Source organism: Ursus arctos, unplaced genomic scaffold (assembly GCF_023065955.2).
Source record: "Ursus arctos isolate Adak ecotype North America unplaced genomic scaffold, UrsArc2.0 scaffold_6, whole genome shotgun sequence".
Lineage (NCBI taxonomy): Eukaryota > Metazoa > Chordata > Mammalia > Carnivora > Ursidae > Ursus > Ursus arctos.
The window spans coordinates 78,451,092-78,475,896 of NW_026623078.1; the positions used below are offsets into that span (position 1 = coordinate 78,451,092).

Sequence of the window (24,805 nt, forward strand, 5' to 3'; positions counted from 1 at the left end):
CCCTCTATGTAGGAAGCTGACTCCAGGGCCGGGGTCCCCATCCCTGCTTTGCTGCCTCAGTCTCGGGACAGAGGGAGTACACCCTAGAGAGCCCAGGAGACCCCCAACGACAGGAGGCAGAAACAAGGCAGGGCCCGTTCAGGCTGTGGCTGCCACCAGCCACACACTGAAATCACCTGCTAACTCAGAGCAAATACCCGCACCTTTGCCTCCAGGTCAACTTAATGAAAATTCCACGGGGTGGAAACCTCAGGATGTTTTTTCCAATCTTCCTATGGGGAGCTAAGAGCCACTGCGTTACCTCAAGTCTTTCAAACAGCTGCTCCAAAGACGGGTTTACTGACAGACCTCTGGCTTACTTTGCTAGTGAACAGATACCGGCGTCCCACTGTCCTAGGAAGCTTTTAATTTTTGGTCCTGGCCCCTGTGGCTGGGTGTCCTCTCCTGTCTCTGATAAAGGTTAATTATGAAGGATAATTCTGAACATGAATAATAAAAAAAAACGAAATCTATTTGTGAATGTCAAGAAGTCCCCTTCTGGGAGACTTGAGCCACGAGCCTGCTGCACACCCTGGTTTCATGACAGCCTCGGGGGGAGGTGCCCCAAAGAGGTCTGCCTCCTTCCACGGGACACTCATGGTCCAACGCGCTCAGGAAGCCTGTCTCAGCCTCGCAGCGGACACTGGAAGGCCGCGCCGGCTGCACGCTGGGGAGGAGCAGGCAGCTGAACAGCTGGGACAAGGGACCCTGATGTGCTAAAGAGAACATGATCCTTAGAGTCAGCAGCCTCTCCCACCCTGCCAGTTAAACTAGCTGTGTGACCTTGAGCAAGGTACTTAGCCCTTCCACTCCTCAGTTTCTTCATCCAGGAAATGGAGCTATAACAGTGGGCACAGATACTAGCTGTAGGACTAAGTGCAAATGACCCGTGTGAATTAAAACTAAGTTGCGGGGGGTGGCACCCGGGTGGCTCAGTAGGTTAAGCATCTGACTCTTGATTTCGGCTCAGGTCATAATTTCAGGGTCATGGGATCAAGGCCCATGTCCGGCTCTGTGCTGGGCTGGGAGTCTACTTGGGACTGTCTCTCCCTCACCCCCTCCCCCTGCACTTGAGCACTCTCTCTCTCTCAAATAAATAAATCTTTAAAAAAAAAAAAAACAAAACACTAAGCCTGGACCACAGGAAGTACTTCATCAGTATTACTTCCTATTGTTCCCTCTTTTTCTTCCCACCTTTCTAGAACTCTCTATTTTTTCTTGAGAAAGTCCTCTCCCACTCAGTCCTGTGCAGGTCATGCACACCTATTAAAAAGCTAGCTCCCTGGGTGGGGATGGTGGTAGCAGGGAGCAAGGAGCTCGTGTTTAGCAGGGACAGCATTTCAGTTTAGGATGATGGTGAAAAAGTCCTGGAGATGGACGGTGAGGACGCTTGCACAACAGTGTGAACCCACTTAACGCTGCTCAACTCTACACTCAATGACGGTTACAGTGGTAAATCTTGGCTTATATATATCTTACTGCAATAAAAGAAAAACCCAGCCCCCGCCCCACCTGCTCAAGCCTCCCGAGGCACGAGGCTCCGGGTCTTACCCCACGGGGAAGGAGGCTGCGCCGTCCTGCTGGCCAGGAGCATCCACGTGGCACACGGCAAAGTGTTGCGTGATCTCCTGCATGTCTTCGGAGTTGAAGAGGGGGTTGTAGCAGGTTTTGTCTGGAGAACAGGCAGGGGAGAGAGAAGAGGAAGGAGTAAGGAGAGAATACATCTGGGTCCTCGGGGGCACGTGATGCATTTTGTTGGTTTCACTCCCTGGCAGCGGAGGACTGAACATACGAGAAGAATGCCGACCTTCTCGCCTCCTCCCGCTTCCCTCTGGTGATAAAAGGCAAGCGGGCATGAAGGTGGAAACGGTCCTTAAGCTCTGCCGTATATGCTGGCGGTGAAGCTCAAACCTGCAGCCGGTGCTGGGAGGAGACTCCCTTCCTGGCTCCCGCGTCTTCCCCCATCAGCCACGGCTGCGATGGCCCACGCATGCCTTCTTTCTGTCTGGGTCTCCTAAACCCCCACACTAGAAGTAATGGCCAGGGCACATGATTCTCAACCAAGGAGGGGCACAGGAGATAAAGCATGAACCCTCTCCCTTCTTATGTGGCCTTCAATGAGTCTCCCAATTGCTGAGTGCATGAGGCAAAGACGGCCAGCTGGTCACCAACCCACCCCCCCTTTTCTTCCTGGGCACACAAGCAGGACTACATTTCCCAGACTCCCTTGCAATGAGAGGCAGCCATGTGACCAGGTTCTGGCCAATAGCACGTGAAGCTCACAGTTTCCTGTGCACCTGCCGCCCACTCTTCTACGTTTCTCTCTCTGCTGTCCTCTGCCAGATGCAGAAGGCTCTGAGGCCCCAGGGGATGCCTAGGTCCTGGAATCACCATGCGAAAGGTGTCCCACAGAATGTACAGAGGTATTACAGGAGGGAGAGATAAAGGTATATTGTGTATAGCCACAGAGGTCTTGGGGGCTTTTGTTTCTGCAGTTGGCTTACTAGAACAGTGAGCCTCTACCACAGGGGCATAACAGCACCAGACCAACTCCATTCCTCGCCAGCATCTGGTAAAACAAGGTAACAAATACCCAATACCTAGCACGGGAGCTGGTACCTAATGGATACGGGGGGCGGGGGCACACAGAGGAGAAAGAGGGATAAAAGAGAAGGGAAGATGAAGGAGAAAATGGTTTTCAGTGACTGCCATCAGTGCCTCAAGGTACTAATAAAGCTGTAGGAAAAACAAGCAAGCCAGGCAGGCTGTCGAACAATCACAAAACAACCGTCCGGCTTGGGATACTCGGGATCGCAGAGTGACTGGACCTGAGCGCCGCCAGTGCCTTCCCAATCACCACAGAAAGATTCACTTCTACCCTGTGCAACTGAAGCATTCAGTCGATCTTATTCCTTTACCATCTGTGAAAAATGGGGAACCCACGTGTGGTCACACTTCCTGGGGACCTCAAGAATATGACGTCAACATTCACGGCAGCGTCACTCAGAGCAGCCAAAATGCAAGAGCCGTCCAAGTGTTCCTCAACTGAAGAATGGAAAAACCAAATGTGGTCTATGCACGCGGTTAAATATCATTCAGCCCCAGGGAAGGCAGTACGTAACACGGGCGACTACGGGGATGAACCGAACGATTATGAAAGAAGCCAGTCACAGAAGACCACATATGGTAGCATCCCGTTTACAACAAATGTCCTTAGAGACAGAAAGTAGACCAGTGGCTGGGGGGGTGGGGTAAGGGAGATTGGGGGTACAGATTTTTCAGAGTGATAAAAATGTTCTGAAATGGATTATGCGGATGGTTGTACAACTTGGTGAAAATAAGAAAACCAACTGTACACACTGATCAAAATATGTCACTGTCACACGGCGACAGTGGGGGGCCCCGAGTTCCCAGCACACCCAGGCACAAAGACAGCTCTGTGCCCTGCGTAGTGCATTCCAGGCTCTTCCAGTCTGTGGCAAGTTCTCTTCCCGCAACCGCTCCAGGAAGTGCCAGTAAAAGACAAACAGCTGGACTCCCCAACACCAGCCCTTCCCAGCTGCCCTCTTCCTCCACCCCCAGCGGGACCTGAGGCCCCCGGGGACTTACGGTTCATGCCAATGTCGTGGTACGTGAGGATGACAGGCCGGTTTCCCTTGGGGGTCCCGCACAGCGTGACATGAATGGAGCCATGCACCGTGTCGATGTCCTGCTCCTGAGGAAAGACAGGAGACAGAGGGGGTCTGTGATGTGGGCTTCACAGCACTGGCGTGGCTGGGACTCTTGCCTGCAGGCACCCAGTTTCCAACTGTGTTTTGAGGAAGCTCCAAGTAGGTTTGTCATTTGGTCGGCAGAGCCCTGGCCTCTGGGCCGCAGATCTCTCTAGGCCAGAGAAACCACTCCAAGCACCAGGGAGGGAAGGGGAACTCAGCTGGGAGGCAGAGGAAAAAGTCCTGGCTCAGACTGTGCCATCAACCACCCAAAACTTGGGAAAGGCACCAGCCCCAACCCCTCTCTGCACAGGCCCTTGTCTTCTCCATCTGGGAAACTGAGGTCATCAAAGCCTGAGCTTCCTAGACCACCTGCTCCCACGTCCACGTCAGTCCATCCCTGAGCTGGCCGACGGTGACACTCAGGCGCCGGGAAACCAAGGCAGCTGCCCAGAGTCACACTCAGGACCCACCCCAAGTCAGCCTCAGGGTTCCCCACAGGCTTCTTACGCCCTCATACTCTGAGCAGCTTGAAGAGTCAAACCACGTCCACGCCGCAGGATGCCACCTTCGGTTGGCCCTTGACATTTATTTCCCAAGGAGGGAACACTCCAGATGCCCCCTAACCTGCTCCCAAAACCAACCTGAAAGTGAAACATCGGTCACTGACAAGTGGTGGGAGAGAGAATGTCAGTGTCCAGCCCACATGGGCAAGAAGAAGAAACGGGCCGGACCCCCCCAGATGGGAGCCTTGTGGAGCTGGGCAAGCTGCCCCTTCCCCCAGTCCATACCACGGGAACAGGCCTAGGACCTGGCAGCTCTGGGGATGCCAGGAGGCCCGTGGGACACAGCAGGAGGGACTGTGCCTGCAGCCCCCCAATCCCAGGCCTGTGAGAAACTTGGCTCACAAATAAAGAAGTAGACCCCAATTCCAGTCTCTGCGTGTATAGCAAGAAGCCGCTTCCCTCCCCATCCCAAGCAAGCAATGCGGGCGCTTCCAGCCCTCGCTCAGAAGAACCCTGAAACAAGCAAGTGGGATGCTGGGTACCAGAGGGGGCCTTCCCAGGCTCCACCATACCTGTGAAATGGGGAGAACCCTGGAACCTCATAGGGTGTGTGAGTGCTTACCAGGTGACGCGGATGGGCCCCAACAGGCCACGGCATGGAGGGGACCCCTGCTCCCTGTCGGTCCCAGGCCCACTCCCCATCACAAGGGTCCTGCTGAGCCACCTGCCTCATCACCCCAACAAAGGGAGTCCCCTGAACACCGTCTCTCCTCCCCTTGGTGCCCGACACTTGGCTCTTGCCTATACAAACACTGGAAAAATCCAGACGATGGAGCAACAGCCTGGCCCCCAGTGGGGGCCACGGTCATCTGCTGGGTCCAGCCCTGGCCCTGAAGCCAACCGGGAACAACGGCCCATTGAGAGGGTCACATTCTCCATTGTCTCCCCAGCTGACCCATATGGCGCCCTCTAAAAATAGGCCAGGCCAGGCAGCATCCCTGCCAGCCTGGGGTAATCAGGGTTCAAATCCCAGCTCTACCCTTCCCCAAACCCTCTGAGCCCTGGGTCCCTATCCGGACGACAGAAGTGAGCCACCTCCCCCCAGGATCCTCAGGAGAGGAGGTCCCCTTATGGTCTGAAACACAGCACCGGGAGGAAAGGGAGTCCTTGGTACACAGTAGCAACGGGTTTCAACGCGGAGCCTGGGTACCACGTTGGTGGCAGATATGGGACGCCCAGCCCTGGCCGGCACCAAGGATGTCCCTGGCAGCCCGCAGGGGTGGGGATGCGTGACTGATGCTGACTCATCTCTGTGGAGGCCTTCAAATCATACAGCCCTGGAACCAGACCTATGTGTCCGAGAAGGGCGGGGCTTGCCGTTCTGTCCCCAGGCCTGGCACCTAGTCCGCGCACACAGGAGGTGCTCTGGAACTGTTGCATAAAGACCTGAGAATAAATGATCTTTCTCTAGAAAGTCCACTAACTATTCTGGGTTCAGGCTCCCCTCTGCCCCTTAATTGGCTAAGAGCTTCTTGGAAAGTTCCCTCTCACAGAACTCTAGGATTGGCAAGAACTCTCCCAGGACTGCTGCAAAACCTCCGAGGACTGGAGGAGCCCCACTGAGTGCTAACGCTTCCCCCTCGAGAGGAACCACGCAAGTGTGGTGGCCGTGGCCCGCCACCTCACCACTAGCCCGGGCTTCCACGCAGCCAGAAGACACATTCGCCATGGTTCGCCTTGTTTGGATGGATAAGACATCCGGTCTCAGAAAGGGGAAGCGACACAATGAAGGGGCTCAGGCACCGCACTGTCTCCCAGGTCTGGGGGACCTTAGGTGAGAGACAAGATTTGCTAAGCGCCCACCAAGAGTCAGGCAGGGCGCCCAACGTCCGGGGCCACAGGCAAGCCTGTCTATCCCATTTCACAGATGGAGACATTGAGGTCGCACAGCTTGTAGTAACAGAACCAGTTTCAGACCCCGAGTCCTCTGGGCCCTCATGTGGGTGCTGGCCCCCAGCAGGCCTCTCTGATGTCTGTGCCCAGCAGCCTGCACGGGTAGGAGCAGGAGAAAAGGCGAATGTGATCTTTCTTGTGCGAGTCCCATTCTGTAAGTCACAGAAGCGTGCATGCATACACACACACGTAATGTACATATGCACGCATGCATACGCATGTACGCACACTCATGCACACTGTGCACGCATACACACATGCATAGCACACGTGTGCACACATATCCACACACATTTGCGGGCATGCACACGCACACCCACACACACACACAATTCTAAGCCAGCCCTGGTGCTCTCTCCTCCCTGGCTGAAACCAAGACTGCACCTGAGACTGGACGGAGGAATTAAAACACAAACACATGCCTTTGTCCTCTTTAGACCCAAAGGAACATTCTGTCCTTCTGTCTCCATGGGGATGAATCACTATGCAGTATCCTGTAGGGAGGGAACCTACCTCACATTCCCCACATCCTCCCAAAGAGAGGGCACCAAGAAACCCAGTGCCCAGTGCACTTCATGTTCCCTTGTCTGAGAGAGGACGTCCCCTGCTCTGGGGCTCGCCAAGGGTCGTCTCTCTGGCTATGATGGTGGCTGGAAACACACACACACGGTTCCTCCACCAGCCAGCTCTCCATCCTCCTTCCCCAGTTCAGAGGCAGATCTCAGAAGTCCCTGCACATAGGGGTCCGATCCAGCCAGAGACATACCACAGAGAAATACCCAGCTTTTCCTCTCACCTCCTCTGGAAAAGCCTCGAAAGCCACTCTCTCAGGCTACAGAGGAGATGGCAATATAGTGGCAATAATCATCAAGTCAGTCTTCCTATTGGACTCAGGCCCCGCCCTGAGCATTTATTTACAAACGTTCTCTGAATGCACACAACTCCACCTCTCTTACAGAAGAGGAGACAGGCCAAGAGAGGGCAAGTCATCTACCCGAGGTCACACAGCTGGAACGGAACCCAAGGCAGTCCAAGTCTAAAGCCTGGTGTGCTCTCTGACACCTGTTTTACTCTCTGTGCCAGATGGTACATGAAGAAACCAAACCTTTAACACAGAACGTGCACCGTGACCCTAAGTCAGCCACCCCACTGATGTGACTGTGGATGGCGTGCTATCTCCCCAGCATCTCCGGGGACACGCCATCCACAGACAGGTGCTAGGGTACTCTGGATGTGGAACAGAGGAGTAATACTGGCTCCTCCCATCCTTCCCAGGACGTGCACCTGCCTTCCCACTGCAGTACAGCTGACAGGTGTCCAACTTGGAAGGGCTTCAGCACAAACATCACTGCGCCGGGCTGGCCCCTTCACCGCGTACCGGTTCTTTCAGCTGTAGCATCCACCATGGGGCAAATAGCTGTCTGATCACCACCTCCCACCTGCCGGCCAATTCCCAGAGGGAGAGGCTGGCTCTGCCACAGACAAAGTCTGGCCCCAAAAGGGCACTGAGATTTACAGAGTCCACACCACCTGTAATCTGGTAAGTGGCGAAATGGTACCTATCCTATTCCTACTGTCTACAGGGCTTGCAAGATGGCAGGTGGTGAAAACAGCACTTATCACTAAATCTTCCTTAAAGATTTCATTTTGGCGGCCAATCCTGGCTTCGGAGCTTTACAAACTATGGCTGACTATGTGGGCTGGCCTCTCAAATATTTGTTATTCCCTCCTTTATGACCGAATTCTCAGCCATGTGCCTGATAAAATTCTCCCTTCCCCCATCTCCCTTGTAGTCAAGGGAGGTCCAGAGACTCATTTTTCTGGCTCATGAGATGTCAGCAGAACTTGCTGGAGTTTTGAGGAGAGGGTTTTTTTTTTTTTTTAAGGGTCAAACTTGGCCTTTTAATTTTTTTTTTCCCTTCTCACCCTTCCGCCTGCTTCCTCCCTGGAATATGAATGAGATGCTTGGAGGTGTGGCAGCCATCATATGAACATGAGGAAAAAACTCTATGCTCAAGAAGACAGAGCAGGAAGCTGAAGGAGTCTGAGACTGGGTGACACTCATAGGTCTTCCAATTCAGTAGAATAGCAAACATTTCCTTATTTAGAGCAGCGTCTGTTGAGGGATATTAATTCTAATGATACGTGCACCATGTGCCCTTGGCCAAGTTACCAGACTAGACTGGGAATCCCTTCAGCTGTCAACTGAAGGCAGTAAGAAGTCCATCTGCTCATAGGGCTGCTCCCAAGACAAAAACTGTGGGATGCACTGGGAAGGGTTTTGCAAATGGCAGCACTTGGCTCCATCCTGCTTGTTATGGACGCCTATCCCACAGATAATCAGTGTGAAGCCACAAGGGGGTCCCAATGGCTTAAGTCAACTGGTTGAGAGATCCAGGGGAGCTCTGAGACCAGTTGCCGCCACCTCCCTCCATAACCCCCTCCTTCCCAGCAGGCCCTGGGGAGACACGGAATGATCTGGACTCTAAGGGATGGCACACTTAGCCAGATGTAAGTCAGCTGGTGCACCGGGCTGCCCCTCCCCGCAGTCTAACAAGCCGTGGTCAAGGCACAGCCAAGGGCGGAAGGCACTCGATGGAACAACAGGCAAAGAAAACCGATCTGGGTTAGTCAAGACACAGCATGAAGTCAAGCCTCGTGCAGGCAAAAAAGTCAAGTCATGACAACAGAGGCTCAGGAAGAAATGGCAAGGGATTGCCCCACCACCATCTTTTTGTAAGTAACACCCCCCCCCATCCTCCTGGTTCATCTCCGGTGCCCACAGCGGGAAAGGGGTAGACCTGGCTAGCCCACGGACCTCCTTTCTATTAAGTAAGAAGCACGTAAAGAGGGAAGGATGCTGGGAAGGGGTGTGTGTGTGCAAGAAACATAGATTATTTGCATGTAAGGACAGTCGTCTGTTTACTGAGCAAGCACTGTAGCAGCCATTTCACAGATGGAAAAAGCCGGCATCTGGGCACCCCAGCATACACACCTGCAGATAACAGAGGCAAAATTCAGAACAAGCCCTTGGGCCCCCCTTGTCCTGACGGCCGGCCGAGTGGGCCCCCGCGAAAAGCTGAACCTGGGGCTCCTCCCATTCCTTCGGTTTCTTTAACGCTGTCATCACATCAGGGAAAAGAAAAGCTAGAGAGTCAGGAAACCAGCTGTTGTGGGCAGACGGGCGTCAGCCTGGGAATACAGAGTGAAGTTGGAGCCCACACCAAAGACCGCAATTCTCCAAGGAAGAAAGAATTAGGAGGGAAGTCTTTGTCGGATCGGAGAAAAGAGAAGGAGGAGCACCGGCCATCCATCCACCCAGGGACCAGAAGAGGGAGGCTTGCGTGCTGCGTCCCATGCTGTGTTTGTCACGTTCACAACACCCCCTGGGGGTGGTGACACTCCCCCAGATTACAGATCAGAAGACTAAGCCCCTGGGAGGTCAGGCCACCGGCCAAGGACACACAGTTGGCAAAGACAGGGCTGATCAGAACCCGCTTCTGTCCACTGCACCCGCCCTTTGACACCAGGAGATGAGTGTCTACACTCGGTCAGCCTGACAGCCTGGGCTGGACAGACCCAGGGAGAGCAGAGCCCGACCACGGGGACAGTGGGTGGGTGAGGCACCCCTCTCCCACCACCCCCCCAGGAGGGCACTCCCAGGAAACCCACAGAGGAGAGCAGAGGAGGCAAGCCTCACTTCTCCGCGACCCAGATGAGTGCTTCTGCCATCTGTCGCTCGGGCTTGGCTCTAAGCCCCCATGGCCTTGCTGGGAGGTGGGGCTGGGGGAAGGCAGGGATGGGAAATGGTGGGTTGAGGATTTCCAAGCCTCTGAGTTCTGCCCACCTTCAGTCAGGGAGCATGAAAACAAGAAGCAACTGTGGGAAAAGAAAGAAATTAGTAAAAGGTCACTGTTTCCATTTTCCCTAGAAGCTGATCTGCTTCCAAGAAAAGGGGAAAAAATCACCTCTCCCCATACCCTCAGCCTCCACCAGGCTCAGACTGGGCTCCAGAGTGGGAGCCAGACCCAGGAGACGCTGCCCACCACCTCCTGTGCCCCAGCCCCTGCCACCCGCACCCGGAGGCCCAGTGGGTGACATCAGCTCCGTGCCCAGGGAGCCCTGGTGAGCACACAGACACAGATTCCCATGGAAACCAAATCAAATCAAACCATCTGAGTAACTGAAGATCCAGGTGGAAGGAATTAGAAATAGCAAATCCAGCAGGAGAGGCCATTTGGGGCCACAGCAATGTCCCACCTCAGGGGCGGAGTCAGGGGCAGTGGTCACAACTCTGCCAGCCCCACAACCACTGGTTATAGGGCCTCTGACTTTGGCTGCAGACCGGGGGACTGGGTCAGGCTTGGCCATCTATCTCATCACTGAGCGACACAGGGCAAATCCCTGAAACCTTCTCTGGGCCTTGTCTCAACTACAAAACAAGGGTGGCACTCACCCCTCTCCTAAAGGGCTCCTGTAAGGATTTAAGGACATAACGTGGAAGAGGCCAGCAGTTTCTGGGGTACAGATAGTGCTCAGGACGTCAGCTATCATGACCCCCATGATTATTACTATCTCAGGGTCACATGGGCCAAAATTGAGGGCTATTATCTTGAAAGCACCCTTAGGTGAGTTTCTTAACATCTCCAGACTGATTTCTCATCTGCAAAAGAGGGTAACATTCCTACCCTGGCACGGAAGGCCTGAGACGATAAGTGGGCATGCAAATTTGCATTCACTCCCTTCCCCCCTCCCCTCCCCTTAGTGGCCTTCCAGGAAGCCTCCCCACCTGGAGCAGAAAGGGAAGAGCTAGATTATAAAGCATCTGCCAGCTCTGATATTCTTGGATTCTAGGATTCTAGCCAAAGAAAATAAGCTGGAACCCAAAATATTCCCACCTACCCTACTCATCGAATTTGCAAACACAACTGCCTAGTTCCTGACGCCAGAACCTTCTCTGCAGAGTCAGATCACACTGCACCCATCCTGAAGCCAAGACACCTCAGCCAAGCAGCCCACCCAGCCCTGTGCTCTGAGGGCCCCAGAGGGTCTCCAGGAAAGGCATGCAAAGAAGGGTCCCGAGAGCACATCACAGAACCTCCCATGCCTGGGTACCAATCGATTTGCCCCAAAACATCACCCAGGCCAAAACAAACCGCCCAGACCAAGGTGATGTCAGCCAGGAAGAGGTAAGGCCACGATGCTATCTGCTCTGGCAGCTGACCTGTCTCCTAAGGCAGGCTGCCCAGCAGCTCGGGCAGCAGACCCTCCAGCAGCTTTCTACCGCTGAGCTCTGGGCTACGGTGTGTGTTTTGATTCAGGGGGGAGAAAAATTCGTGACTACTTTGGGAAAAGAACAAAGAGTCTGCTTGAGTTGGTGGAAATGCTGAAGCACCAAATAGTTTTCAAGAAATAACATCGGCCGCTTTGGGATACACACAGCAAGGCTGCTCGCGCTCCTTAAACTTGACCCCAAGGAACTGCCCAGCTGGGGGCCCCGTTTCAATGAGCAGCAAGGAACCAACTAAATGAATAGATGAAAGCAGTTTGCCACGAAGGCACACCCGCTCTTGAGTCCTGCATCCGCTCACCCACAGGGGGTTAAATGGTCGCCCACCAAAGTACTGTTCCGATTATTTGCCTGGCCAGACTGTTTCTCCATCAGAGTTGCAAAGATACGCTGCCATCTAGTCCTGATTGGCCCTTCCAAGTTCATCACTGCTGTCACGCATTGCGGAAGAGAGAAATGGTGGGGGTCAGACCAGGTTCGCTGGGGCCCCTTCAAAAGCTGCTGGCCAGAGGAAAGCCTCAGTTTCCTAATCTGCCACGGAGGGATGATGGGACAAGTCCCAGAAAAATCAGCAAGAGCGCCCAGGAAGGCCTGGGCCCTGGCCTGGCTCGACAGAGGACGATGAAGCCCGCAGCAGGCAGGAGACACTCTGCCAGAGCCCTGTGTGAATTCTGAGGTCAGGGTGTGCTGGCGAGTCCCTGCACTGGGGCCACCATCGACCACGGCTCTGTCCTCCTCTGCCTCCGGCCCTGTGCTCGGGAACGCTTTAGGACACCGCCGCTTCTGAAGGAACATCCTCCAGCAACCCACACCCACGATTTTGGAGACTGCTGGAAATCGGGGGGAAACCTTCATTAACATCATGAGTCAACTAGGTCTAGGAGCCAAATCCAAATTAATATGGTTTTATAGAAAGAAATATTTTTTCCCACAACCTTGACGGAGTTATCATTCAGCACTCAATTCAACTCCAATATTGTGATTCACTGATTAAGATCGAGCCTATTTGCTTACAGAAGATCTCAGCTCACCCTCGGGAGGCTTGGAATCCAAGCCAGAGGGACCCCTGCGTGTGGTTTTACCTGTGCTGGGATGATGGGTCCCTAAGCTTCTCCTGGTCACATGACTAGCTCCATCTATCATTCAGGTCTCAGTTCAATGTCACCTCCTCCAACAGCCTTCCCAAACCCCTCAGCCTAAGACAGTGCCCCACCACGAGGGGGGGGGGGGGGCTATGGTCCTCAAAGCCCCTCCAGGAGCCGACATTGGCGTGTTTGATTGGTTTCCCCCCACTTCTAGTGGGTCAGAAGCAGTGGTTTCGAGCCTGCGCTCTGGAAAGGCACTGGTTGAGTTAAAACCCCCACCCTACCCCTTTCGAGCCCTGAGACTTCAGGCAAGTGTTTGGGCTCTCCCTCTGCCCTGTGGAGGAAGGGACTGTGGTGAGCACGCCCCGAGAAAAAGCAGCACCGCACTCCCAGCAATGCCTGGCATGTGTTCAGGGCTCCATAGTGCTGAGCTATCCGTTTGGAATTTAAGTTCCTGAAAAGAAGGATCACCGTGTGTCACGCTCCCTACTGTGTCCCCAGCACCTGAGACAATGCCAGGCACAAAGCAGGCATTTGTGAAAGCAATATAGGGATGCACAATCAGAAAAATGAGGGCTTCAGAGGGGAGGGGGAGGGGGGGATGGGCTAGCCCGGTGATGGGTATTAAGGAGGGCACGTATTGCATGGAGCACTGGGTGTTATACGCAAACAATGAATCACGGAACACTACAGCAACAACTAAGGATGACTAACGTATCATAACAGGAAAATACTCCCACCTCCCAGGACAGCTCTGGGATTAAGCACGAGGGCCCAGCAGGCCTGGCGCAGGAACCTCACCCTGTCTCTCCCAGCCCGTCGCTGGGCTTTCCTCTGGGCTCACCACTTTGCTGCTGTCCTGAGGGTGGAGCGCCCCGCCCACCCCAACCCAGGCAACTTCAAAGCCAAGTGGTAGCCTGGGCTGGCAGGTGGGACCGGACGTCCAGTTCTCTGCTCCACCAAGCTACTGGTGCCTGGGGATCGAAGCACCTCACAGGGCTTCGCAAACTACCAAGAGTGATACAAACACGAAGAATTAGCTTCACAGGAAACAGATAAACGACGCTTTCAAGGCTTCTCCAAAGCCATAACCAAGGTGTTCAAAATCTACAATAACCATATGATCCAACAATTCTCCTTCTGGGGGTGTACCCCAAAGAATGGAAAGCAGGGCTCCTGAATAGGTATTTGCACGCCCATGCGCCCAGCAGCATTACGCACAATCGCCAAAATGTGGAAACAGCCCGAGCACCCACTGCCAGATGAACGAATAAACAAAATGCGGTCCATAATACCTACAATGGGATAGTAGTCAGCCTTAGAAGAAAAGGGACTTCTGACACCCACTAAGCACAGATGAACCCTGAGGACATGGCGTTAAGTGAAATAAGCTATTGACAACAAGACTAAACGCTGCAGGATATCACTTATACGAGCTGCAGAAAGTACTCAGATTCGGAGACAGGAAGCAGAATGCTGGTGGCCAGGGGCTGTGGGGAGCAGACAGTGGGGAATGTGTGTTTACTGGGGGCACAGTTTCAGTTTTGCAAGATGAAGAGCTCTGGAGCTGGACAGTGGTGATGGTTGCACAACATTTGAATGTACTTAGTGCCACTGAAGCTACACTTAAAATTGGTTAGTGTGGTCAATTTCATGTGTATTTCACCACCCCCCAAAAAAAAAAATGGGGAAAAAACTCACAACAGAGTTAGCAGACAGGGTGTGCTATTGACCCAACACTGCTTAGGACACATCACATCAGGGTCCCCCAAGCATGGGACCCATGCCAGCTTTGAGATAACGAGTCCAGGGCTTACAGTTCCTGAGGTTCTGACCCTCCCCTCTGCCAAGACCAGCCAGCCTGCTCTCCTGAAAACTTGTTCTTGGACAAAGCTCCAGACACACCCCCCTTGCCCTCGCCAACCCTGAGCAGGGATGGAGCCAGGAAACCACAGAGAAGGCTGGGTTCACTTTTCCAAGCAAAGCCAAGAACATCAAGCCTTTGCTCAGCTTCCTCCCAGCACCGGGTCCCAAGCCCACCCAACTTCTCCCCCATCTCCCTCCCGCACATGCCCCACAACTCAGCATCTCCTTCCTGCCTTCACAGGGAGTGACAGGCTCTTGCTTCCTTGGCCAGAACTCAAACCAGCTTCTTTCCGGGGAGAAGCAGCTGAGTGTGGAGAAGCAGCTGACGCAACTTCCTTCCCTCCACTTGCCCCCAGTGTCCGAACAACGGATCTTCAACCAATGGAAAGAAGAAGGAAAGAGAGAAGACAGAGCAGGGAAGGGGGAAGGGGAGCCACTCCCTCTACTTGCCTGAACATCAAACTCTTGCAGGAGGCCGGTGATGGTCTGTGGAGAGACAAGAGAGATGGTCAGTTCTGTCAGTTTCCTGGGGAAAAAAAAATAATGTTGGGACACCCGTGTCTCTCCAAGCCCTGGGTCTATACCTACCCTCCCTCCTCTGTGGGGTCTCTCCAATTTCTTACAAAGAGAAACTTTTCTTTTCATCTCAAAGAATAGTAGCCCAGCAGAAAAGCAGACATTAGCCAGATTCCTTTTTAACAATAGCCCCAGTGAAAAAAGGATCTGAAGGTCTAAGCTGGCCACAAGCTTGAGAGATACAGGAATGTAATTGCCTATGAACTAGTTACCCTGCCTCCACCCATGTGTTATACTTTTAAACTCAAACTTGACCATGTCACTGTCCTTAAATTTCTTCCATGGTTGCCCATCATCGGGGGTCCCAGTCCCCTGGGGAACAGTGAGAAATGTGGCTCTGAGAAGGGACTGCAACATTCCCAAGAGATGTTGCTGGCATGTTTTCTTTCTGGCCTAGAGAGGGGAGTCCAAAGCCCTCTGAAAACGAAGCCCCAGCCAGACCCCATCATCAAGCACCAGGAAGGAAGACAGCTCAGCAGAGCAAAATCAAACAAAGGGAAGGAACTACACAGGGAAACCCCTTGGGACAGCCAGGGCTGGAAGACCAGATTGTAACAGACGCCCTGCTGCTGGAGATTAAAACGGCTTCACACACCCTGGCCTGGGTTAAGAACATCCGGGAGTTTGGTAAATTCAGGTAGAAGCAAAGCTGCCTGGCGCCCACTCCGTGTACAAGTGTGTTGGTAGGAGGAGGGAACAGAAGAGCCGTTCCTACAACCCCAGTCTTCAAAGTGTCAACAAGAGTGCAACGGCCATCCAGATCAAGAAGAGACATCAGGAAGAACTTCCCAAAACGAGTTTAAGGAAAAACACTCTGCTGAGCCAGTGTAAGGAACTGGAAGTTTTACTTCCATCGAAACCTTGGAAGAAAAGGCAAATATTCACTTTGAGATAGATACGCCACCTGCCATTGATAACCTCTTGGATGTTGGTTTCGAAAATAAAATTTTCCCAAGATACCAGGAGGCTGCCTGAAAAGTATAAATATTGTGTTTAAAAATGCAGTTAGCCTTGGACCCAGGGATGCCACTCCTGAGAATCTGTCCTGCCGCTGCACCTGCACACATACAAGTGACGGACATCCAAGGTCCAAATGATGCAAATACCCCGCAGCACTGTGGGAACAACAAAGGGCTGGAAAGACCCACATGTCCACAGACAAGCCACTGGTCAAATAAACTCTGGGGGCTGCTGTGAAGCTAGAAGGAAAAAGCGTTCTCTGGACTGTCGCTGGAAAGGTCTCCAAGATAGATCGTTACATGGGTAAAGCAAAGCATGCTATACGATTTCATATGGCTTTTTTTAAAAGATTTTATTTATTCATTTGATAGAGTGCACGCACAAGCAGGGGGAGCGGCAGGCAGAGGGAGAAGCAGGCTCCCCGCTGAGCAAGGAGTCCAATGCGGGACTCGATCCGAGGACCCTGAGATCATGACCTGAGCCGAAGACAGATGCTTCACCAACTGAGCCACCCACGAGCCCTGTCATATGGCTTTTTAAAAGGGAGAAATGAGACCATGTTGATATATATTTGTATGACCCAGGGTTTGCTTCTTTGTTTGCTTTTTAAGACTCTGTCACAAACCCCAAAAGCAAGAGGAAATGGATTTGGGACATGTGCAGTGAACAGTAGGGATCAGCAAACGAGGGCCCTCCCCTATTTTTATAAATAAAGTTTTATTGGAACACAACAAGCCCGTTTGCTCACATACTGTCTATGGCCGCTTTCATGCTGGAATGGTAGAGCTGAGTGGTTGCAACAGACTGAATGGCATGCAAAGCCTGAGATATTTACTGTTTGGCTCTTTACAGAAAACATCTGCAGACCCCCGGGGCAGAATGGTAACAAGCAGTCTGCAGCTTCCCCTGGGCCTGGCTTCTAATCCTCGTTCTGAATGATCTTGGGTGATTCCCTTCCCATCACAGGCCACTGTCTTCATCTGCATGATTGGGAGAGAGGAGATGGCCTCACACATTCGTCATGAAAAGTCCACGAAATAATGGACCTAAGACACAGCAGCCACATGCAGAACCAAGAGAACAGGCCATTCACCAAAGGCAGTTGGCCTGGGTTTGGCTCCATGCCTCACGCTTCGTAACTATGTGACGGAGGAAAAATGAACTTCCCGAGACTCCCCTTTCCCCCTCTGTAAAATGGGAACGATCATAGAACCTAGCATCTAACCAGTCACAGTCTTATCCTGTCGGTTAGCCCGAAACAGCCATGAAATACAGCCCCGCGGCAGGCGTGCAAGACGTGCTTCGTGCATGTTAATTATTATTTTTGAAGGCCTTTCATTGGCCTTAGCATAACTTCACTTCTGAGCCTGCGCCTTGTATTTTTAAAAAGATGTATCATCACAGGCAGTTACAGAGCTCAGTAAGAACCGGGAGGGGAATGTAGTTTAGAACGCAACGCCAACTGTGCAGATGTAAAGGCTTTTCCAGCCCAGGATGGACCATCCCAGCCCAAGCTGGAGGACACAGGCTTCTGTTTCCAACAGGGAGGCCTCCTTGACATGACATGTTTGACCACAAGGACAAGGTACCTCTCATCCGTCTGCAGTCTTGGACACTAGGACGCAGTGGACATGTGCAAGTGCATATACATGCGTGCACGCGTGCACACACGTGTGTTTGTATTATACACCCACAACGCCCATGGACGAGTGTGCATGTGAGGGGAGGTAGCCAGGAGTGTCTCCACTCACCTCCCCTTTCTCCACCAAAGGCTTCACCTCGGCGAGGTCCACGTCCTGCAGTTCCCGAGACATGTCCCCGCTGTCACCTGCCTGCAAAGAACAAAGGCCATGGGTCAGCACTTCCTGCTGAGAGATGTGGCTCAAGGACGCAAATCCGAGGCCAGGGAATGAGCCCCACTCAGCCCTGCAGCTCTTACCTCCCACACAGCACAATACAGTGGCAAGACTGCCCAACCCACCCGCCCCATGCCACTCCTGCCTTGGGGGCGAGGGGGGAGATGTCCTGGCACAGGAAACCAAGGCTCACGGCCACAACTACCTTTCTGATGACACGGATGGATTGACATTCGAAGCCAGGTCCTCACATGCAGTCCCCAGGCCCAACCGCCCCACGCAGGAGGTTTCTCACAAGTTTTTTTTTTTTAATTATTATTATTAAATTATAATTGGCATGCAATTTGACATTCATTTCAGTTGACACTCATTTCAGGAGAGTGACCGGATATTTTTATACCTTATGAAATGATCACCACGGCAGGTCTCGCCACCGTACGACGTGAGGACAGTACGGTTGACTCTACTGCCTCTGTTGCTATCGAGAATGTAGACGGTAAAGCTCTTTGATGTTGGTCTCAGCGATATTTTGGGCTGTCTCCTCAGGCAAGGGCAACAAAAGCAAAACAAATAGGGCTACATCTTGCCGCATTTTAGGAGACCCACATCACTGATCCTGAAGTCAGGCAGCCCCAGGCTGACAACGAAAAGGGGACGGAGAGTCACACACGGCTCCCCGTATGCGGGCTGGGCTCGAGCTTCACCCCCCTTCATCCTCGGACTGGCCCTAACAGGGGCTGGACCACGCAGACCCCACCTCGCCCACCGGGATGCAGGGCTCTCTGCTACGTGCTGGCGAGGACGGGGCCAGGCCAGGCAATACCTCAAGCCCAAGGGGTCTACAGGACTAAACATTCAGAGGATTTGGAAAGAAAAGGGGCTTTCAAGGCAGCAGGGGATGGGCAAGAGGGTGTGAGAGCGCAAGGTCGTGGAGGCAGAGGGTGAGGGGATGGAAGGTGAGAGTGGGGATGGGGCAGCAGGATGGGGGGCAGGTGGGGGAGACCAGGTGTGGGGTGAGGGGATAAGGGGGAGGGGGTGAGAGCAAGGATGGGGAGCAGGGGTGTGAGGGGGATGAGGGTGAGAGCAGTGACAGGGAAGCAGGACGGGAAGCAAGGGTTGGGAGAGCAGGTGCAGGGTGGGGCACAGGGGAAGGAGGGTGAGAACAGGGAAGTGGGAAGCAGGATGGGGAGCAGGAATGGGCAAGCAGAATGGGCCAGAGAAGGTCCTGCTTGGCTCTAACAGAGGCAGGGGCAGAAGGATCAGGGGGTGACGCCTGCAGAGCTGGCAGGAGCAGAGTTCTGGACACCATCAGCTCCCTAGGGAGCAAGCTCGGGGCGGTGACACCAGAATAGGGGTTAAGTGCTGCAGGCAGAGGTGGGAGAGGGTGGAAGAAGGTGGGACAAGGAGTAAGTGACAGAGGGGAGTCCCGGGACCCCCAGGTCACAGATGCAGACCTTTGGAATCAGGAAATTTGGTGAAAAACAGCCTGACTGAACTCCTCACACTACTTTCCAGGGTGGGACCCTGGCCCCGAGCTGCCCACCACTCCGGAGATACAAGGGCCAGATAGCGCAGGCCTATTAAAATGCCAGCTCCGGGGCTCCTCTGAAGACCCAGCTCTTAGAACCCTCGAGAATCCTCACCATGAAGCACCTCTCAGAGGTCAGCCGGCAAAGAGCTGGGGCCACCCCTGCACCCACCCTGTACCAACACGTGGCATTCCGTGGGCAGATGCCCTGGGATGCTCTGGTCTGGGGCCCCAGCACGATTTTCCCCAGTAGATAACCAGCCCCACAAGAATGCCTTTATGCAGCCTTTGGAGTCTATGCTCGAGAACATTCTGAAAACAAAGTCGGTTTTATATCTGTGAGCATTCCTGGGCAGCGGCCAGCTCGGAGGCAGGAGGCATGAAAAGCAGAGGTCTGTCGGCCTTGCTAATTCAGCGTGTTCATGGTCCCGAGACCCTGGCCCGTGGGACACCTCGCCTACACAGCCAAAGGAGCCTTCCAGAAGCCCAGGGCTCTGGCAACGCCACCCTTCATGCTGAGTGTAAGGGCTTCCCATTCCATGGGCTCCTACACGCGGGGCAGCCCCACCCGCGTTTTGGGAACACCTATCTTGTTCCCAAAGTTGGACCACACTCGCGTGCTGAATACATGAACAGGTTTGATGCAAATTAGGAGCAATGTTTGTGTTTAAATTCACTTTTAAATCATCACTACGCCCCAAGAGTGAAAGCACTTGAAATAAGTCTGCATGCACATGGACTCAAGCGCGTGCCAGAGTCCAGCCTGGTGTGGCTCGTGGCTTCCCGATGCCGGGATCACATTAGTATCTCAGCTTCCACCGGCTCCCTCACTGTCTTCAGAACAGAAAGGAGGTTGAGCCCAGCCTTGATGGGTTCCTAAACGTGCTCCCGGGGACGCCTCTTTACCCCATCCCTCCTTTTCCTTCCTACAACTCAGCTTCCCAACCCACATGAGGCAGCAGGTCGAAAACTGGCCAGTCTCTCTTAAATATCAAATACTTGAGAATTGCTGCTTTTTTTAGAGCCCTTGGGGGCCATGGGGAGGCTCGGTGAGGCCACCGAGAACCATCACAGTGATTCTCCAGACAGGTGCTTCCGTCCCCCAGAGGACACGTAGCCATGTCTGGAGTGTTTCTAATGGTCATGACTGGGAGGTGCTGCTGGTATCTTGTGGGTGGGGGTCAGGTCCACTGCTCATCGTCCTACACGCACAGCCTGCCGGTGCAGCACAATTATCCAGCCCCAGCTGTTAATAGCATCGAGGCTGAGACACCCTGGTCTAGACCAAGAAGCATCCATAAGCACCCTGGGGACTCTGAGGTCTGCAGGGAGATGTGATAAAGCAGAAGAAGCTTCTGTACTATTTGTCCCTAGGGAGAGTGGGGGTGCTGTGGGTCCAGGGCAGCCCGTGGTTAATAGACGCAAACTTCCCGGCAGGGAGGGCTCCGCCAGGACCTCCACGTGGATCACTGCCCTGCACTAACCAAAGCTGCCCAAACCTGGGCTGCCAAGGAGCTCTCTGCACCTTGAGCACCCCTCACTGAACCGACCGCTGGTGGTCAGCCTGCCAGGGGCAGGAAGACGGCTGACTGCTTCCAACCCAATTCTGCTGACCAGCCAGCCCTCGCCCTGTTCTCCTTTGCCTGAATCAGAAAACCCTGCAAACTTGTATTTTAAAACCTGTTTGTCTACAAGAAATCTTATTAAGGAAGCTCAATATAGAAAACAGGTTTACAAAAAAAAAAGCAAAAAAACGCTGGCATGCTTTGGAGGATGCCAGGGTATGGGCCCAACACCCACCAGCAGCAACTCCCCCAACCCACCACACCCCGGGCCCCTACCGCCCCATGCCTCCATGCCAACCCTCAAACACCTTCTGAGTCCCAGGATAGCAGGGTTTGAAACAGTAATTCATTCCGAGATTGCTTCCCATACTAGGTTCTCGTGTGCCCAGCACCAAGCAACGTGTGACAGTCCCTCTAACAGTTTCGCTGACAAGGCCCTACTATGTGACGAGTCCAGGGCACGGTCACGAACAGACGGAGCTCTGCCCCACCAAGCTCGCGGTCCTGCTCACCCAGTAGGCCCAGTCATGGCTTCCCTGTCTCCCCACGAGGCCACGCTCTCCTGGACTCACAGGGTCCCACACACCACCCCCCCCACCACTGCCACCACCATCACTTTAAGGGGGAAGCAGCAGCAGCCCCAGAGCTGGGGGGACTGGCCTGAAATGGCACAGAGCCAGCCAAGGATGGGGAGCCTCTGATGCTCACAATTACTTCTTTACCACATTTTCCTTAAAACATTTTTTAATTTACATACAGAAAATAAACACAATAAATAAAAGCAAAAAAAGAAATTTTTTTTTTCCTACAGGTTTCAAATCCCCAGCAGCAAGACCGTACGGTCCACTCAGGGAAGCAGGTCAGCAGCTCACACTGCTTTGTAGGCAACTCTGATTTCCTTGCCAGGAAGGAGGTGCGGGTGGGGGGTGACCTGGTTTGGCCTGGTGCCCCTGCTCCCAACCACGCCGTGCCAGGCACCACTGGCCTCTCGGGGCCCACACTCAGTGGGGCACTCCTCTCAGGCTACCTGAGATCCTGCTTGGCTCGGCAGGTCCTCTCCCTGGGCTTGAGGCTGAGCGCTAGACATCAGTCCCTGTCCCTCTCCACCACCTCCTGGAAAGTCCCAACACAGAACATCAGATTGCAAAGGGCCAAGGTGATCTTTTAGTGGACAGGGTGACTGGGCAAAGACACACAGGGCACAGTGGTGGGAGCCCAGGTGTCCGACCCCCAACCTTCTGGCCCACCTAGCATGACGATGGGTGTGCGATATCTGACCACCATGTCTCCAAGAAGCACAGACGGAAGTTCCTCCAGACATGGAATTAGGTCAGGACAGGGCTCTGGCTAAGACCCCAATCAGGGCCAAAAACCGGGCTCCGGGTCACCACACCAGCTGTCAGACCGGTTCACAGCACCACTTCCTCTTTCCCAACTGCTCTCCCGAGAAGGAATTCAGAGGAAACCCATGGCCGAAATATGGAAGGTCACCAGGAGCTGGGGGGGACTGGGCACCATCATTTACTAGCTCTGCAATCCCTACCAAGTCCTCCAGCCTCACAGCCTCGGTTTGCTCATCGGTGAAACGGGTTCAACTCCTGCTCCCAGCAAGCAGCAGCACGGCTTAAATGAAAGACCGGAACACAGAATCTGGCACATAGCATAGTCCGCCTGCCTTACCCACCGAGGACACATCCTAAAATGCCCAGTGGACACCTGGAACTGAGATAGTACCGAACACTATATATACTGTTTTCTCCTATATACACATACCTGCGATCAAGGCATAGTAAGAGTTGAACAACAATAACTCATAACAAAACAGAGCAATTCTAACAATATACTGTAACAAACGCTACGTGACCGTGGTCTCCCTTGCTCTCAAAGATTTTTACTGTGCTGGGCTCTCCCTTCTTGGGAGGGTGTGAGGTGACGTGCCCACGTGACCAGATGGAGGGGAATGTGCACGCACGTGTCCTGGCGGCAGGCTACTGTCGACCTTCTGATGACATGTCAGAGGGAGTGTCATCTGCTTCTGGACCTTGGTTGACCACGGGGAGTAGAAACCGTGGCTAACGGGGTAGCTGCTTAAGCAATCACTGCATTCTCCTTTCCTGGTGGCCTCGGAGACCCAGGGACATCTGTGAGGACACGGCCTGTGTCTTATACACTGGGAGCCCCAGAGTCGGCCCAGCAAGCAGGGGGAGCTCACAGAAGTTCAGCAAGTGCTACGTGGGTTTCCAGCGATCAGACCCAATGCACCACCATGTGGGTCTTCCTTCCACTAGCAACGTCGGTCAATGAGTCACGAGGGCCCAAGGGGCACTGGGCAAATACCTTTCTGGTTCAGTAGACCCAGGAGACAGTCAGCAATTACTTGGACCTCCTGGGTTCCAAGGGAAGCCAAGACTGGCATTTGCCCATAGAAGGGAAGACCATGACCCCGGGGATCTGGGAGGGCAGTGGGCAGAGGTATGCTGGGCAATGTGAGGCCTCCAGAAAATTATTAACCAGTCACGGGGACAGGGAAGGGGCACTCAGAGCCTGTGACTCTCAGAAGCCTTGATGGAGCAGGAGCAACCCCGGCCCAGGAGTCAGGGCACGGAACACCTGCTGCTCCGCTGCCACGTGACTCCAGCCAAGTCATTCAACCCCTCTCTGGGGGTCTCGGCATCCCCACCTGCACAACAGGCCGCAGGTGCCCTACGGACATCACATGGTCCATCAGAAATGTGGGGCCGATGGGAGCCCAGGTGGAAACATGCTATACCCAAAGACGAAAGGGTCCTGCCCATCTCAGTCCTGCCTGGATCCTCCCGGGGAACCTGAAAGTCCCTGTGCTCCCGGCCACAGACCTCTCCCTGTCTGGAAGACCGGGAGCCTCCCTCCAGCTCCGACTCTCTGCCCGGGGGACCCATCTACACACGCTAGTGAACGAGTTCTCCTGGGCCCCTAGAACTCCCACGAGGGGGGGCAGCCGGGGTGGGTGTCCAGCACTGAAACATCCACGATGTATTCTGGGAGCACCCGGATGCACCCAGCCCAGCACAAGTGGCCACAGACACGGCAGACAATAGCACAGGAATGATGTCTTCAGTGTTTCCTGGAATCTGAATTCCATACTTCCTCTGAGCATCTCGGGACCCAGAGTAGGCACCATCGTGTTCACCATGTGACAGACAAGGAAACTGAGGCACCGAGGGGTGAAGCAATGTGCCCCAAGTCACCAAGCAAGAAGCTAGCCCAGGGGGGCGCCTGGGTGGCTCAGTCGTTAAGCATCTGCCTTCGGCTCAGGTCATGATCCCAGGGTGCTGGGATCGAGCCCCGCATAGGGCTCCCTGCTCAGCGGAAAGCCTGCTTCTCCCTCTCCCACTCCCCCTGCTTGTGTCCCCTCTCTCGCCGTGTCTCTGTCAAATAAATAAAATCCTTAAAAAAAAAAAAAAAAGAAGCAGCAGCTAGCCCAGGTTCAAGCAACCTTAAAGGAGAACGATGACCGTGAAATCAGCTCGGTCTACATATAAGCACGTACTGTGTGCCCACCCTTTGTCCAGGTAGGACGTTCTAAGGATGAGCCCCTTGTGACCAGGAGGCTTTTCCTGTGTGGGTCAGCAGAGGGAGTCACGTGCTTCTCCTCCACCTCGCACAGTCCCACAGAGCCCCCATGAATAGGCCCAGGCTCTGGACAGTGCCCACATCCCAGACTTTCCTACTCTCCCTCATACTGCCCAGAAAGGCCTCGTTTTTAGCTCTCCCCCAAGGCACCTTCCTTTTCTTCTTTTTTTTTTTTAATAGGCTCTGAGCCCAGCACAGCACCCAGTGCAGGCCTTGAACTCACCACCCTGAGATCAAGACCTGAGCTGAGATCAACAGT

General features: G+C 53.8%; 1 protein-coding gene across 1 annotated transcript in view; it reads right to left on the bottom strand.

Annotated features, from left to right (window-relative positions):
- The window catches only part of NDRG1 (N-myc downstream regulated 1), a 55,227-nt gene that overhangs the window by 24,091 nt on the left and 6,331 nt on the right, over positions 1-24,805 (bottom strand). The window contains exons 2-5 of the mRNA XM_026495378.4: positions 17,737-17,817; positions 14,900-14,935; positions 3,649-3,754; positions 1,591-1,711 (exon numbers count right to left, since the gene is read on the bottom strand). Coding sequence (XP_026351163.1) covers positions 1,591-1,711; positions 3,649-3,754; positions 14,900-14,935; positions 17,737-17,799 — 326 coding nt within the window. The 5' untranslated portion in view covers positions 17,800-17,817. The remainder of the gene's footprint in view (positions 1-1,590; positions 1,712-3,648; positions 3,755-14,899; positions 14,936-17,736; positions 17,818-24,805) is intronic.